This window comes from Mesoplodon densirostris, chromosome 4 (assembly GCF_025265405.1).
Source record: "Mesoplodon densirostris isolate mMesDen1 chromosome 4, mMesDen1 primary haplotype, whole genome shotgun sequence".
Lineage (NCBI taxonomy): Eukaryota > Metazoa > Chordata > Mammalia > Artiodactyla > Ziphiidae > Mesoplodon > Mesoplodon densirostris.
The window spans coordinates 65352249-65369244 of NC_082664.1; the positions used below are offsets into that span (position 1 = coordinate 65352249).

The window sequence follows — 16996 nt, forward strand, 5'->3', positions numbered from 1 at the left end:
AAATAATGTAGTTTCCCTAACACAATTTTCTACCCTGATGAGCCACCGTGGAAATGTGAGCCCTTGAAGAGGTCGTCCTGCCTGTTCCCTTCCTCTCATTCTCCCCACTTTCTCTTATGTGGCTAACAAAGTTTCTAAATCTACATACCGGATGCTCTACCATTCAGTCTGTCTGAGTTTTTATGAACTAGTCTAGTCTAAGTTACAGTGTACAGTAGAAGAAAGACTATTTGACTTGAGAATCAGAAGAGCTGGGTTATGGTTGAAATGTCTCTACTAACTAGCTGTGGGATCCAAGGGAGCCATTGCATCTTCCTGGGTCTATTCCTCCTCTATAAAATGCGACTGTTGGACTTTATGTTCTTCAAGGTTCACTCCTGCTCTGAAGTCCTATGATTCTTTTTGTATCCTCTCCCATCTCTAGAGCAACTTGTGAGGAATTTGCATTAAGCTTTTAGACAAGCTTATTTAACAAATGCTTTCTTTCCTTATTTTCTTAAAACTAGGATAGTTTCTTAAAAAAAAGTTTAGCTCGCTGAAAGCACAGTGTTCTAAGTAGGTAGTTCATGAAATCTAGAAAATAAACAGGTTGGATTTATGAGAGCTTTCCGATTCTCAGCATCTTTCAATGCCCTCAATGTATCAGGCACTTGTCTGGAGAGCTCCTTCCTCTAGGGGGCAGTAGTGTTGAATCCACAATGCGTAAGGAGGTAAAACATCCCCTCCTCTGTTTTTCCTGAATTGTCTCTGTGCATAATACACACCTTACTTATATCCATGTACATTGTTTGATATAAATGAAGTCATTGTTTTTTCATGTAAATAACTTTTTTATGCTAACATACTTTTTTCAGTTACGTTGTTGTAAATGCATCAATTTTAAGTGTTTAGTGTGATGAATTTGACTAATATATACATACACCTATGTCAGCACCACTCAGAACTTTCCATCACCCCCACAAAACTCTCTTGTGCCCTTTTCCTCAGGCAACTAGTATTCTGATTTTTATCACCATAGACTGGTTTTGTCTGCTCTTGAATATCAAATTGTATAGTATGTATGAGTAAGGAAAGAACTGTTAAGAAGTGTTACAGACACGAATATTTTCAGCTAAAATCAAGATATAAGCTGCCTAGCAAGGGAGTAAAACAGAGAGGCAACAAATTACTCACTTTGGTAAAGTAAGTCAAACTTGATAAAATGAAAATAATCTATATACTTTAGAAAGCCCTCATACCAAGTGATGGAAATAATAGTGTTGACAAAATGCTGAATTAGTCTGGAAAAGGCATTATAGGATGAAGAAGAAACAATCACAATTTAAAGAGAAGGAATTGCCCCCTTTCCTCCAACCCAAATCATTGGGTGATAAGTAAAAGTTGCTAATACACATCTGACATCTGGGCCAGCTCATCATACAGGACCACAAGTGATTCAGTGTGGGAAGGAGATAACATGTAGAGGATGAGATGATATCAGAAATGGAGAAAGGGTTTACAAACAACCCAGAGCCCAGGGCCAGATGGATTGGTTCTGCTACTGGTGGACCTGGAAGGGTAGCAAAATGGATACCAGAAGACCCTGTTGCCCAAGTAAGTGGAATAGCTGGCTCAATAGGAGAAAGGTAGGTATCACTCTGCACCAAGTTCCCCAACTTTGGATAAGCCTCAAATCCTAACAAATGTTAGGGGAAAAAATGCAACCGGTTATGAAAATATATTATATCTTATTAAAAAATCAATTTATTGATATGCAAACCAACTGGACCAAACAGGACAAACTGGATCAGACAGGACAGAAGCAATGCTCTAAACAAGCATCAACAATCAACTTAAGAGCTCTGATGCCAACCAGGAGGACACACAACACAAGTTTAGCATGGGGGTAAGAGTCTTTATGTCTTCCGGTGAAGGCAAAGCCATTTGGTTGGCACTTCGTAGGAATATCTTTCCACCAGGTTGTCATCATAAGGTATGTGCCACGAGTCTCCAGTTGTTTGCACCACGGTGTCATAGATGAGAATATGCTGTTGAATTAAAAAGGGAATCACACATTGAGAACAACACTAAAGGAATATCTAGCCATTTCCCTTTCTCTTCTGACAGCTTCTCAGTTTGCTTCAGAGATGTAGTCTCTGTCTTACTTAACAATGGATTTTGAAAGAGCAGCTAACTCTGTGAAGATGAATGCCGGGGGTGGGGGGCCGTAGGGGGCGGGATAAATTAGGAGTTGGGATTGACACATACACACTACTATATGTAAAACAGGTAAACAACAAGGACCTACGGTACAGCACAGGGAACTACACTCAATATTTTGTAATAACCTATAATGGAAAAGAATCTGAAAAAGAATATATATATATATACATATATATGTATAACTGAGTCACTTTGCTGTACGCTTGAAACTAACAGAACTGTTAGTGACTGACTGTATCTCTGTGGTAATTTGATACCATATTTCCTATAAATGTTGTTTTATATATTTTTTGACCACTGGACCATATTTATCATTGGCTGGTGTATTTTTCTGTAGTAACTCGCCTTTAGATTTTCTCCCTTTGCTTTCACACAGGAGGAATCCTTGTACTTACAGGTATTTAAACTAGAATCAAAAAAGAACTCAATTGAGACTGTGCCACAGCAGTGGATTAAACAGGAAAAAGGAGTTATTTAGCAGAAATAGAAGTTATGACGAACCATAAGGAATATGGAATTTTGAGCTATTGTAAATAAACAGGAGAATAAAAAACACATATGAGGATTTGTAATTGATGACATAATTGATGTCACAACTGATGACATTACAGGTGTTCTCAACATGTCAATTAACGTGGGGTTGGCCTATGAAAACTTTGCTCTGGCAGACTCTGTGTTTCCAGGATCTGGGTAATTCCAAATAGCGAACTAAAGCTGAGAAAAATAAAACATTGAGGGACTTCCCGGGTGGTCCAGTGGTTAAGACTCTGTGCTCCCAATGCATGGGGCCTGGGTTCGATCCCTGGTCAGGGAACTAGATCCCGCACGCATGCCGCAACTAAGACCCAGTGCAGCCAAATATATCAATCAATCAATCAATATTTAGAAGTAAAATAAAACATTGAGAACTAGTTGCAACATTCTTTGACTATGCCACATTCTTACTATCTACTTGGCTCTGCTGACATTATGTAGAGAACAGGTAACATACCTGAAAAGTTATTTTTGATCCCGGATGCCTACTAACAATTGCCAGCTGATGTCCCTGCTGCCACTTAAAGAACAGGCGCTGGGTCTTGGCATCAGGCAGACAGGCCTTGTGGTCCCGCATCAGATCTTTTGTGATAAACTTGCAGTGGTTCCCCGAGTGCAGTGTGGCATACAGAAGGAATGGATCGTCCTCTGAGCTGAGTCAGGCATAAGAAAGAACACAATCAAGCACACGCCCAAAGAGGCAAAGAACAGCATTCTTCACCATGCTGTTTTCTTCTTACTCTACTTTCCTCAGAAGTGTTCTGCTTTCTTAACTGACATGATCTCAGTGATACGTCAGAGCCGTCTGCAAGTCCTAGCTGGTAGACAACACTATCTAGAACACAGATGGAAAGCTAACGGGAAAGGAATGCTAATGCTAGGGATTCTTAGCAGCTCAACTGGGCTCTTCCACTAGAATGGAGAACTCTAACAGTAATTCTTCATACTCAAAAGCTGGGTCTCTGTGTTCCCAGGGTGTTTTTCCTATCTGCTTCATCCACCACAGAGCACACCTTTCCCCGTCTCCATTCCTCACTCGAATTCATAATACTAACAGGGCAGGATGACAATTTCTTGCAAAAGTAAGGGGCTGACCTCAAAGCTGAAACTGGTTACCCCCAAGCAGCTTCTGGGTAGTCATCCTGATCAGCACCCCAAAGGCATCTCCAACTTGAGAAGAGCCAGGAGCACAAAGCCTCCAATGGGCCCTCAACATCAGTGCTGACCACTTGAATACATGTGCTGTAAAAACAGCGGTGGCTACCTTGGCTCAGGAGATTTGGACAGCAACATGTGATAAGCCCTATGCCTTGATCCAAATGACCCAAAGTGGACCCTTTAAAGTTTACCTTATACTGACGTATTTCAAATGAAATGATAAAACAACTGGGATCTGTCTGAAAAATCTCCAGGAAAAAGAGAGAGGAAAAGAAAAGAGAAAACATGTGGAGGTTGTATGGAGCAAGGTTAACAAGTGACGGTGACTGCTGGAGCGGGGCGACAGTCACGTGGGGATTCACTATACTGCTCTCTCTACTGCATGGTTGAACAGGCTTCTTCGGCACATTAATGGAAAACAGAGTTAATGTTACAAACGTAAATACTCAAATCCAAAGCCATAGAATGTCCCTGAATCAATCTTTACAACTGGGTTTGGATCTTCAGTGTATGCAATAAATACAGGCTCCAAACCAAACACGAGACCAATTTTCAACAGGCTTCTTGGTTATAACACTGCATTTATCCAGTTCTTCCACCTAAGAAAAATAATGATGATGGTGACAGCAACAAACATACACGCCTGCCATGTACTTGGTGCTGTATGATTTGTAAGTTTCTTCTCATTTAATCCTCATGAGGGTTGCATATGAAGAAAAGAAAACACAGAGAAGGGAAACGCCTTCCCAGACAGGAAGTGGCAGGGCCATGATCTAAACCTGGGTGGATTCATTCCCAAGCCTGCGCTCTTAAGGTTTACCCAGTATTGCCTAAGGTGACTGCATGAAGAGCATTATTATTGTCTTATAGTCCTGGAGAGATGGAAGCACCCCCCTCCCATGAATAAATAAAAGGACTTAGCTAAAGAAAAATGGGATTTGGTTTGGGATCTGAAGGAGGGGTTAGCTTCCAGCTTTGTGCACTGAGTGCCATTTGACCTTTCTTTTCGGGGGAGGAGGGGAACGCGCTGTGCAGCCTGCAAGATTCTTAGTTTCCCGACCAGGGGTTGAACCTGGGCCACGGCAGTGAGTGCCGAGTCCTACCCACCGGACTGCCAGGGAATTCCTCCATTTGACCTTTTTAAGAAGAAATGACTTGGGGAATACTGACAAACCTTGAAGTTATAACATTCAACCTAATGAAACCTAGACTTGGGGCTGAGGTGCGCTAATTATCCATGCAAAGTTGGAAATAAACCTTTGTCGGCATGAACAGTGTGAAAACCTAAATGCATGCTGAAAGTTAATACGTGCTGTTGTGGATCTGTGCTCCTTCTGATCAGCTGCTTTTTCATACTCTATGGACACTGTATATTTTGTGGCTGACCATGTTTTCCATGTTCCTTTGGCTTCCTGGGAAGCTGTAGCTCATAGCAACGTTCCCTTTACATTGAGAAGAAAATCCAGAGCCCACGAGGAACTCTGCAAGGTGGTCCCTGCCTTTTCTCGGACCTCAGAACTGACTACCTTCTCTCTTGCTGCCCCCAGCCCATCCACACTGGTCTGCCAGCCTTCCTCATTCCTGCCTCAGGCCCTTTTCAACACTTGCTGTTCCCTCTGCCTGGTAGCTTCTTCCCAGCACCCTTCCCCCTTTCTCAAATGACTCACTTGTTCCCTTCACATCTGTCCCCTCCCAAAGGCTTTTTCCACTCCCCTCTGACCTATCCCCGACCTAGTCCCCTTCCACCTCCTTACTCTGCTTCATTGTCTTCACAGCTTCGATCACTGCCTGGAATTACATTACCTGTGTATTTGTTTACCTGTTTACTGTTAAGTCACAAGAGGGCAGGGACTTGGTCTTGTTCACTGCTGTTTCTCCAAGAACACAGAAGGTGCTCATATTTGTAAAATATTTGTTAAATGATCTATTTAGGAATTTATGGCGTGCATTCTGTGTACTAATCTCATTTGGGGCTTTAACTCATTTCTCCTTTAACCTGATTTCCTCATCTATTTAAGTTTATCCTGCTGTAAAAACTATATTTTTGTAAGCTGTCTCAAATTTTTTTTTTGGAATGAGGCTGAGTATATATACATACATACACACACATGCACTTTAAAAAATGGCAAAAAAATAGGTAACAAGCAGATGACTGGAGCCTAGTGTAACTCACTTAATAACTTCAATACCTACATGTTGTCAGCAAAAAAAAAGCTGGCTTGCTTTTGCACCTTTTCCATATCATCCTTCCTCCACCGGGAATTCTGCTTTAACATATGCTTCCGGCCCAGGACCAGCACTTGAAGATTCTGCTTGGCTAGTTGAGAGACCACATCCAAGAGCTAAAAAACACAAAGCCAGTCCCCAAGAGGGTCAAGGGAAGAATCTCAAGTAAGGGGAGTGATTCTTGCAGATGGTAATCTCAATGGTCAAATAGTCTTTTCTGGTAAGAGGTGAGAAAATATTCCTTAAAATAACAGTCCATCTTTGCAAATAAGCATGAGGAAAATGCTCCCTGGTCACAACTTAATGTCTAACACCTGCCCACCGGCCAGGCTACACTGGATACCTGGGGAGGTTTCTAAGCATTCCCTAGAGCCCATGGGGATAGAGGTAGGGGGACTAAGAAGGTTGGGGTTTGGTCCCTACACACTCCCAACCTTGTTTCAACCCCAACAGCTCAGTTTTTGTATACAGTATTTATATATTGGTATTCTGCATAGGCTTTTATTCGAGTAAAGGGTTCTACTTCTTTTTTTTTTTAAGTTTGTAAATGGCCAGACTACTGACTTTTCAGTCAACTTTTCCATGTCATGACTCTGCTGAGACTGCTACCTTTCACTGAAATCCCTTTTTCCTCCCAAAGGTCTGTCAATTTCCATTCTCTAGCTTATTTTCCACTCAGTGAATCTTCCCCATTCTCTCCACTTTCCACGTCTTGTGCGCACATGAACTCCTCTCAAAAGTTTACACTGGGATTTTTAGTAAATCTAGTACTTTGGTGAGCTTGCTTACATTCATTCTTTCATAAGGAAAAGTCCATAGATTACTTTTACGTAAAACCTATTAAACTAAGCTATTAATGGATATTACTAAGTATAATATGTAAAAGCTAATGAAAAACTATAACTTAAGTTATATAATAGTGTATCGGAAGTATAAAAGTTCTGTAATTTATAAAAACTGTTGGGCTGGGACTTCCCTGGTGGTGCAGTGGATAAGAATCTGCCTGCCAGTGCAGGGGACACTGGTTCGATCCCTGGTCTGAGAAGATCCCACATGCTGCGGAGCAACAAAGCCCATGTGCCACAACTACTGAGCCCACGCACCACAACTACTGAAGCCCGTGCACCCTAGAACCCATGCTCTGCAACAAGAGAAGCCACCGCAATGAGAAGCCCACACACCACAACGAAGAGTAGCCCCTACTCGTCACAACTAGAGAAAGCCCATGTGCAGCAACGAAGACCCAACGCAGCCAAAAGTAAATAAAATTAAAAAAAATTTTTTATTAAAAAAAAAAACAACTGCTGGGCCTACGAAAATCACAAGTTGAAAGTCATTGAAGAATCCTTAGTTTTCTTGGGTCTTGGTTAGAAAAGGCATTTTCTTTAGTCTAGCTTCCCCTTACTCATAAATTTCTTCCCATGTAGACTTTCAGGATATTATTTAAAATTCTCTGATCAATAAAATTTCATTAATTTATTTCGTCAGTTGTCAAATATTGCTTGAGTACCTGTTATGTCTAATACACATGCAGACTCCTGTTAGTCTAATAATGAATTAACAAGGGCTGAATTTTTAAATTACTGTTTAATGCTTCGGATTTATGTATTTTTTTGGCCCATCCAACTCCATTACTAATCTTATTATTTTAGGAAACAGTAGTGAGTTTTATTATCACGAATTCTTAGTTCTAGAATTAAAGGACAGAATAGACACAAGTTGGCCACTGAATGTGAGCTGATACTCAAGCAGAGAAGTGTATCAAGACCAGTGTGAGGACTCTGACCCAAAGCTTTATGACCAGTAAAATAAAATTCTTCCCTTCAAAGCTATGAATAATGGCTTCTGTGTTCATTCAACAGTTATTTCCCAGGCCTCTCTATGTACAAGGCACATGGTAGGCATCACAGCTTACAAAATTTTGAAAGACATGGCCCCTGCCTTTAGTGAGGGAGTGCCTAATAATTTTCTTACCCAACTGTCAAGCCTGGGAAGATGTATATGCTGGCTCTACATATACTGGATGGTTAATAAACATTTTCTGATTAGCTGAAGAATATGCCTACCTCTATTTTTAATCTACCATAAAAGTAGCTCATTATTGAAAACTTGAAAAATATAAACAAGAAGGTGAAAGAAGAAATCACTCGTACCTCACTACCCAAAGACTGCTAACATGTTTTTGCCAGTCTATTTATTCTATGCATTTTTACATAATCTTATAAGCCACTATTTTAAAAGTTGGGTTAGTAACTAAAAGTAAACATCTTCACTAAAAAAGTTTGGTTCATGGATTCAAACACCCCAAAAGACATTGAGAGTGTATCTCCTTCAAAGTGCATTTATAACATTCCTTTATTAAAGCTATGCTGAGATTACAGATTATTTTCAATGAGCCCAGATACAAAATGACAACTGGATTCATTAAGAGGAATGACTATTGCTTTCTAAAAATTCCTATATGAATTCCCACAAAGTTATTTTAAAGATACAAAAAAAAAAATCAAACAAAACCAATTTTTGATATTGATTCCACGCATTTGAGAAGACATGGCTTAAAGAAAAACAAAATTGGGTCTTCACATCTATACCTTGGTTTAGATAAATAGCCTTGAGTTTACTAATATTAAGTTAAAGGTAGGGGCCCAAGGACGAGCAGAAAAGGCTTAGCCTGAACTACTCTGAGGCACCATCTTGTGGCTGAGAGGTCTCTACTAGTAGCAGCTCTCTGAAAATGATGCAAACAAGGGAGAATAAAGACACAGAAAGAAAGATAAGTGTACGGAACAGAGGCACTTGCCTGAAATTCTGTGGACAATCTAGCTATGAGCCTACTTCCTCTGGGGTAAAGTCCAAGGCTGGATCCAGTGGGCTGGGTCAGAGTCATAGGTATACTCAGAATAGTAAAGAAAAAGTAAATTCACCTTAATTCTATGTTAGATCAAAAATAAAATGGGGAGAAATTTCCACTTCTGGGAAGATGGAGTGGATGTACTTTTCCCTATTTCTTCCACCACGTACAACTAAAACCCCAGATGTTATATATAAAACAAACATAAGACTTTGAAAAGCAGAGACAAAAAGGTAGACTGGCTAGGGACCTTGGGACGTGAGGAATGACATGTTGGTGTTATTTGGATTTTCTTTTTGCCTCATATATCCTATACTTGGAGATCAAGAAGCCAGCAACCTGGAAATGCCAATGGATGCAGACAAAAAAAGACCAACAAAGGCCAGTTCTCACTAGCCAAAGGACCAGAAAAGGGCCTCCCTGGTGGCGCAGTGGTTGGGAGTCCGCCTGCCGATGCAGGGGATACAGGTTCGTGCCCCGGTCTGGGAGGATCCCATATGCCGCGGAGCGGCTGGGCCCGTGAGCCATGGCCGCTGGGCCTGCGCGTCCGGAGCCTGTGCTCCGCAACGGGAGAGGCCACAACAGTGAGAGGCCCGCATACCGCAAAAAGAAAAAAAAAAAAAAAAAAAAAGGACCAGAAAAGATGCAGTCTAGCAACACAGAAAACCTGCTGAAGTGATAACACCAGGAGACTGTGATGTTATATGTGTGTGTGTGTGTGTGTGTATATACACATGTAATACCTAGAGCAACCATTAAAAATGCTATACAAAGAGTATACTCAAAAACACTATGATTAAAAAACAAAACAAAATACCCACTATAGACACATAAAAATGGAATTCTAAAAAAAGTTAAAGTAGCCCACAGGAAGGCAGGAAAAATAAAACAGAAACAGAAAACAGAGATGATAGAAAACAAAAAATAAAATGGCAGGCATAAGCCCTAACATATCAACAATAACATAAAATATAAAGGTTTTTAATACATCAATTAAAAGACAGAGCACATACCAGAATTTTATTCCTTTTTAAGCCTGAATAGTATTCCATTGTGTGTATATACAACATTTTGTTTATCTATTCATGTCGATGGATATTTGGGTTGTTTCCAAAACCTTCCTTCTTGAACTTATCCTGTAATGAATATCCCTATATATGAGGCATATTGATTATAGCTATCTTGCTGGAAGAACTGGCAAAGAACTTCTAATGTCTGTAGACATTAAATCCCAAAGACTTTAGAATTTTGAAGATCTACAGTCCACACAACTCAGGAAATGTCAGAGACTGCAGAGGGGGAGGTAAAAAGTTAAGAATAGGGAGAGGAAGTTACACTTGCTATTTAGGATTACTCAGAAAAGCTCTTGCTCTCATTGGCCTCTCCCACCTCTCAGGCAGCTTTTCTATTTCCTGAGCATCCCTATGCACTTATTTCTACCACACGTAGCTCTGCCAATTGTATTTTTACCCTAAGCTCAGGAACTACCTTTCAGCAGTTTTATGCCAAAAGTAAGTCACTTATGAGTAATGTCACTTATGAATTAAAAAAAAAACCCTCTTATGTATTCCTACCAGAGACAAACCAAATTATAGAAGCCAAACCAGAAAATGTTTGCACCAAATATTAAGCTGCAACTTGTTTTTACTCTTCTGGTTTTTGGAGAATCATCCTTTAGACATCTTAAGGAGCAATGTGGGAGGGGAGGCGGGTGAGATCTGATTCCAGCCTAACCTTGAGATACTGAGTACCCAGAGTTCTGGAATCAAGTTGGAATTTTAAATATTCTCTAGAATCAGCTGTACTGTGCATTTTGCTCTACTGTGTGGCTCAGATTCCAGACCCCTTAGGCAAGTCTAGAACTGTCCTCACCATCTCTGGGTTCTCCAGGTTGAGAACATCCCAGAGTGGATCTTTTTTTTCCTTCCCTTTAGTATTTATTTATTTATTTATTTGCTTGCACTGGGTCTTAGTTGCAGCAGGTGGGCTCCTTAGTTGTGGCTTGCCAGTTCCTTAGTTGCGGCACATGGGCTCCTTAGTTGTGGCATGCAAACTCTTAGTTGTGTCATGCATGTGGGATCTAGTTCCTTGACCAGGGATCAAACCTGGGGCCCCTGCATTGGGAGCATGGAGCCTTTTTTTTTTGCGGTACGTGGGCCTCTCACTGTTGTGGCCTCTCCCGTTGCGGAGCACAGGCTCCAGACGCACAGGCTCAGCGGCCATGGCTCACGGGCCCAGCCGCTCTGCGGCATGTGGGATCTTCCCGGACCGGGGCATGAACCTGTGTCCCCTGCATCGGCAGGCGGACTCTCAACCACTGCGCCACCAGGGAAGCCCCAGGGAGCATGCAATCTTATTCACTGCTCCACCACAGAAGTCCCCCAGAATGGATCTTGGCTTCTGTCATCATGACTGCCCTGAGCTCAAGGAAACTCTTCCACATCTCTCTCATTTAAATCTAATCCCTGTTCAGAGTCTCAAGGGGGAGGATTGCCTTTTCCAGGATATCGACCATTCTGTACATATGGATATTTGTCACATACTCCTTTATCCTTCCTATGAAGGCCCAGTTTGGTCTTGGATGAACCCTGAAGACGATAAGTCAGACACAAAAGGACGAATATTGTATGATTTCATTTATACGAGTTACCTAGAGTAGTCAAATTCACAGAGACAGAAAATAGAATGGTGGTTGTCAGGGGCCAGAGAAAGGGAAATAAAGGAGTCATTGTTTAATGGGTACAGAGTTTCAGTCTGGGAAGATGAAGAAGTTCTGGAGATGGATGACGGGGATTGTTACACAACAACGTAAAGTACTTAATGCCACTGAATCATACACTTGAAAATGGTTAAAATGATACATTGTATGTTACATATATTTTACCACAATAAAAAGTTTTACTACAGAAAATTTTAAATATAAACAAAAATAAGCAGAATAGCATGATGTGCCCGTCACCCAGCTTCAATAATTATCAGGTCATGGCCAATCTAATTTAATCTATATCTGCACCTACTTCTGCCTCATATTATTCTGAAACAAATCCTAGACATCATATCATTTCAACTGTGAATATGTCAGAATGTATTTCTAAATATAAGGACTCTTAAAAAAATAAGCATAATACCACTATCACATCTAAAAAAATTAACAATAATTCCTTAATATCAAACATACAATCAGTATTTATATTTCCCTAGGTTACATACTTTTTTAAAAATCAGCATCTAAAAGAACTCCATACATTGCGATTGCTTGATTGCAGTTAAAGAAATGCAGAGGCTAGTCTGATGGAAGTTCCCACATTTAGATTTTGCTAACGGCATCCCTGTGGTACCATGTAACATATTCTCTAGTCTTTCTATGTTTCCTATAAATTGGTAGTTAGACCTAGAGACTTGATCAGATTCAAGGGTTTTTTTGGTATGTATGAGTGTGTGTGTGCATGTGTACATTTAAAATTGTGGCCCTGATAAAGTGAAAAGGTCAGTTCATTCATCAAAAATGAACAACTTCTCTGTCAGTCACTAGGCAGAGGGTATTGGGGATGCAGATACCGATATAAAGAAACATTTATCCCTAGCCTCCAGGAGGTTGCAGTCAAATGACTGTAATGTGATGTAAAAAGTGCTAAGGAGGAGGACAAAGAATGCGCACTTAAATCAGACCGGGGGTAGGGACGGTGGTCAGGGAAGTCACCACAAAGGAAGCAACGGCTGAGCTGTGTTTTCAGATGAATTAATCCGGGCAAGGAATGGGAGTTTCCAAGGACAAGAAGCAGCATGTTGAAGGTGGGCGCTCTTTATTAGTGCGCTGAATTCAGGGAACCACCGAGGTGTGGGAGGTTGACACAGGGAGTGTGAGATATAAGGCTGGAAATGACTGTAAGGGTCAGATCACAGGGGTCTGTGTAAACCATGATAAGGAATCTTTTACCACCTGAAAGCAGTGGAGAAAAAAAAAGGATTTAAACAGGAGCGTGACATGACTACCCACTTAGAGAGGTCAAAATTGTGGATTGCAAGAAGGCTGAACTAGAATAGGGAAATCAAGTAAGGGGGCTTCTGCAGTAATTCAGGTAACAGATAATGAGAACTGAGGTGCTGGCAGTAAGGATGGAGAGAAGAGAGCCCTCTGTGAGTAAAGCAGAACTGATCAGACTTAGTCATTGACTGAATGTAGGAAACAGGGAGAGGAATAAACCAAAGAAGAGTTGGACAACTGGATGGATGATGGCAGCAAGACAGGGTCTATGAGAGGCGGAGCTCGTGATATCCCCAGGCGGGAGAGGCCCAATGGGCAGCCAGTCAGGTGACATTTAGGAGAGGGCTTTGAGATAAAATAAAGATTTGGAGTCATCAGGAAACATATATAGGCAGGAGCCATCAGCGAGTGGAAGAGGTCTAACAGACTCAGAAGGAAAGGAGCAGAGGATGAAAACTGAGGAACATTATTACTTAAAAGACAGAGTTATAAGAAAAGCCATCAATGGAAGCTGAGGAATGGCCAGAGAGACAGAAGAAAACCAGGAGACAGTGACCAGTCTCTCAGAAAGGCTATAAGGAGCGTTTCAAGAAGGAAAGAGAGACGAGGCATCAGCGCTACAGAAACACCAAAACATGGCCTGTGCCCCAGAGGCGGCATTTTGATGATGCCATGGTGGGCAGGATGGTAAATTCACTTGGTTTCCTAAACTCTGTATATAAAGCTGCAGTCTGCTTTGTCCAGAGAGACTGTCTTACAAGCACGGCTCTTTTTTGCTTACCAAAAATAACTATCAATTATGCTTTTCATTTCAGATACTGAGTGGTGTGGCCTCTTTACAACCTCCAACCTTCCAGAAGCTTCACTGAGTAAGGAGGAGGTTTTGTTTTTGTTTTTTTAAGATGGAAGAGACTTGAGAATGTTTCTATTCTGGTCAGAAAAAGTCAATAGCAAGGTAGAGGCTGAAGATACAGGCACAGAAGGGATAATTGCGAGAACAAGGTTCTGAGAAAGGCGGAGATCTAGAGAACAGGCGATGAGAATACCTCTTGCACCGAGGTGAGTTTTGAGCACAGGCTCGTTGGTTTGATTGCGTGGTTGGTGCACGTGTGTGCGGTGACTACGTCAACACGTGAGGTCATTCCTCCTGATAGCTTCCATTTTCTGTGTGCCACACGTGAGTCAGTGGCCCAGGGAGGCTGGAGGGGGTGGTAGAGGAGGCTTGAGGGCTGCCTGTGACACAGATGAGATGCAGCTGGCGCGAGACTGGGCGTGGGAGCTGAGTGGACTGCGGATGTAAAAGCGCAAAAGCCCAGGTGAGGCTGGAGGTGGCAGCAGGGGGGACAATGGGGAGATTTACAGCCCTCTGCATCCTGGCTGCAGTGTGGGATAATGATCGGGATAACAATTGATCGGTTGCCCCTTGCTCCATGTAAACATTTGGTCAAAAGGCATTTCCAGGTGGAACCATAATGGAAACATCAGTCATCTAATATCACTCTCCCTATCTATTTACTATTAAAGATACCAGTCCAAATTGATATTTACATAGTATAAGATCTGTGCTTTGGCATTCTGGCCTGAGTCAGGAATTCCAAATCCCTATCCCATTTGTTTGTTCAGATCTCTTTAATTCTAAAATGTGAATAAGGTGCCCCCCACCCTCCTTAACAGCGTTGTCATTTATCAAGTCACCATCAACAAACATGTAAAATGTCATCACTCGCAATTTCTATAACGAAAAGATTTTTGGAGAAATGATCTCCAAACCACTCGGCTTTGAGGGCAGGCTCTCTCTGACAATGTCTCTTCCTTTTAAAGACTTCAGGAAACACCTAGGGGTCTAAATGATAAGGTGGTCGGTCCCAGGGGGCTGCATTTTAGTGCTGAAGTCTGTTTCCTTCCTCAACTACCTCTCTCTCCACCTTCTGTCCAACCTCCCTGCCCCCCTTTAATGAATCAGTGAGGGAACTGTGAGAAGCTCTACTTATCTTAGCCTTAGGAGCAGCCCCCCAATTCTCTTCTGCTGTTAGAGCCCAGCACTCCGTGGACACTGCACCCAGTGTCATTCCCTGGCAGCTTCTGATGCTGCTATTCGATGTGTGAAATGAATGTGTCAATTGCTCTCAGGAAACAAGGAAAGTTTGAAGATTCTTGCACTCAGCCCTGGATAGTTTTCTTTAAAGGATCTGATATAGAAGGGGAGCTTGATTAAAGTAGAAATTATTCTCCCTGGAAACAGTCAGAAGCTGTTATAGGTGCAAATTGCAACCAGGTAGCATGTTTGAGGAGCAAGGCCTCATGCACTCGATGGGTCTAAGCTTTTGGAGGCCTCACTTTTCTCAGATAAAACCATGCAAGTGCTCACACCAAGGAGGACATGAGGTGATTTCATCTTTGACCTGCCCCCTCTTTACACACACACACACACACACACACACACACACACACACACCTGTAGTTCAGCACCTGAGCTGGGGAAGGAAAGCGGATTAATTTTAAACAGAATGTTGACATTAAAGAGACTATTTTGAGTTATTTATAAGTAGAAAAACTTAAAATTCCATAAAAAATCAAAGAGAAATTCTTAAAACAACCACAAATAGCCTGCATATTGTTCCAACATGAAAAGATACCGATTACACACCAGTTACACACTGGTCGTTTGGGACCCTAAAGCCAGGAAACACATGTCCACTTTTTATGCTATTGCTTCACTAAAGACAACCTCATGGCAACATGGGGCGTGAACTAGGATGGATGGTCCGGGGGGGTTTCCTATTCGAGTCTGGGTGTCTTTCAGGATATGATGGCGTTAAGTCAAAGGCAGACAAGAGAAAGTACGAAAAGAAAATAAAGACTCTTTGGATCATTTTCTTTCATGCATTAATTAATTTTGAGAATTGTTTCCTACAAACTAAGACAAAGTGAAACCACTTCAGGGCACAATGATTGATGAACTCTATGGAGGCAGTGTTGTCAAACTCAGAAGACCACAAACACAGTGTTTGAAACTGATGCACTGTGCATTCCACAAAGTTTACAACAGAAGAAACAAGGGAAGTCATAACTTATACTAGAACAATGGTGTTTTCTACTTGTTTCTATGTTCCTACAGGCTGCAGGTAAGCTAATATCTAGTTTCATTCTCTTCTTTGTCTTTGTTCCTTTCACTTTTCTCTTGAACTATGTTTTGGAAAGAGAATCCCTGTCTTAGAAATAGTCCTTGAGTGAATGCTGAATTCACCATTTTTCTGTGTACCTCTGGAAATGCCACTGAGGAGGAGAGTGTAGGAAACTCACCAAGGTTGTGGCTCAAGGCTCTCACCATGTTTTCATCTGCCAGCTACTCACTGGTACAGTATCAGCCTCAGTTCTACGTTTGAGAGTTACTGCTGCTTGCCAGTGAGAATGGAAGGAAGAAATATCACTCTTTACTTAAAGAAGGTCAATGATATTTCTTTGCTGAACTGTTCAAGCGTTGTATACCGTGTAAGATCCAGATGAGCATTTAATGAAGATAGGAGTACTGGAAGAAGGTGAGAAAAGGAAGTGTTTTAGAGAAGCAGCAGAAGCTGAGGTGAGGAGAGAGAGGGAAGCTTTCACTGGGTGGTATTCAAGGAGTGGAAGTTTCATAAGCCTGGTGGCATAGTTCCAGAAAGGAGAGGCTGACACTGAGCTGGAGTCCTGCTCCCACCTCTGGGACCATGTGCTTTAAGCACAGATTTAAAACTCTGATGACTGACTGAGTCTGTAAAGCTCTTTGAAACTCTTGGAAGAAAGTATATACACAAAATACTACTACTTTATTATGATGTCATAAATGATCCCACTGGTTTATATGAGACTCACCATGTCCTTTATCCTGCTTCCGTTAGTCATTGATATTTTAGGGAAATTTCAATGATCTCATGTTGTCTTTAGTCAATGAAACAATTCTACTGAGGAAGAGAAATGCCCTTCCTGCCTTGGGAACATCCTGTCAAGTGTGGGATGTTTCCTGCCTGCCATGTCTTCTCCAGTCTATGCCATTAGCGCCC

At 41.6% G+C, this 16996-nt stretch overlaps 1 protein-coding gene across 5 annotated transcripts in view; it reads right to left on the reverse strand.

Annotated features, from left to right (window-relative positions):
- Positions 1-1750: 1750 nt before the first annotated feature.
- Positions 1751-16996, reverse strand: part of PRORP (protein only RNase P catalytic subunit) — a 125880-nt gene continuing 110634 nt past the window's right edge. For 4 of the 5 annotated variants that reach the window (XM_060096307.1, XM_060096306.1, XM_060096308.1 and 1 more), the window contains 3 exons: positions 6088-6236; positions 3194-3389; positions 1751-2027 (listed from right to left, as the gene is read on the reverse strand). In XM_060096307.1, coding sequence (XP_059952290.1) covers positions 1896-2027; positions 3194-3389; positions 6088-6236 — 477 coding nt within the window. In that variant the 3' untranslated portion in view covers positions 1751-1895. Of the gene's footprint in view, positions 2028-3193; positions 3390-6087; positions 6237-16996 lie in introns of those variants that run through there. The other variant, XM_060096310.1, reaches the window with a different exon arrangement.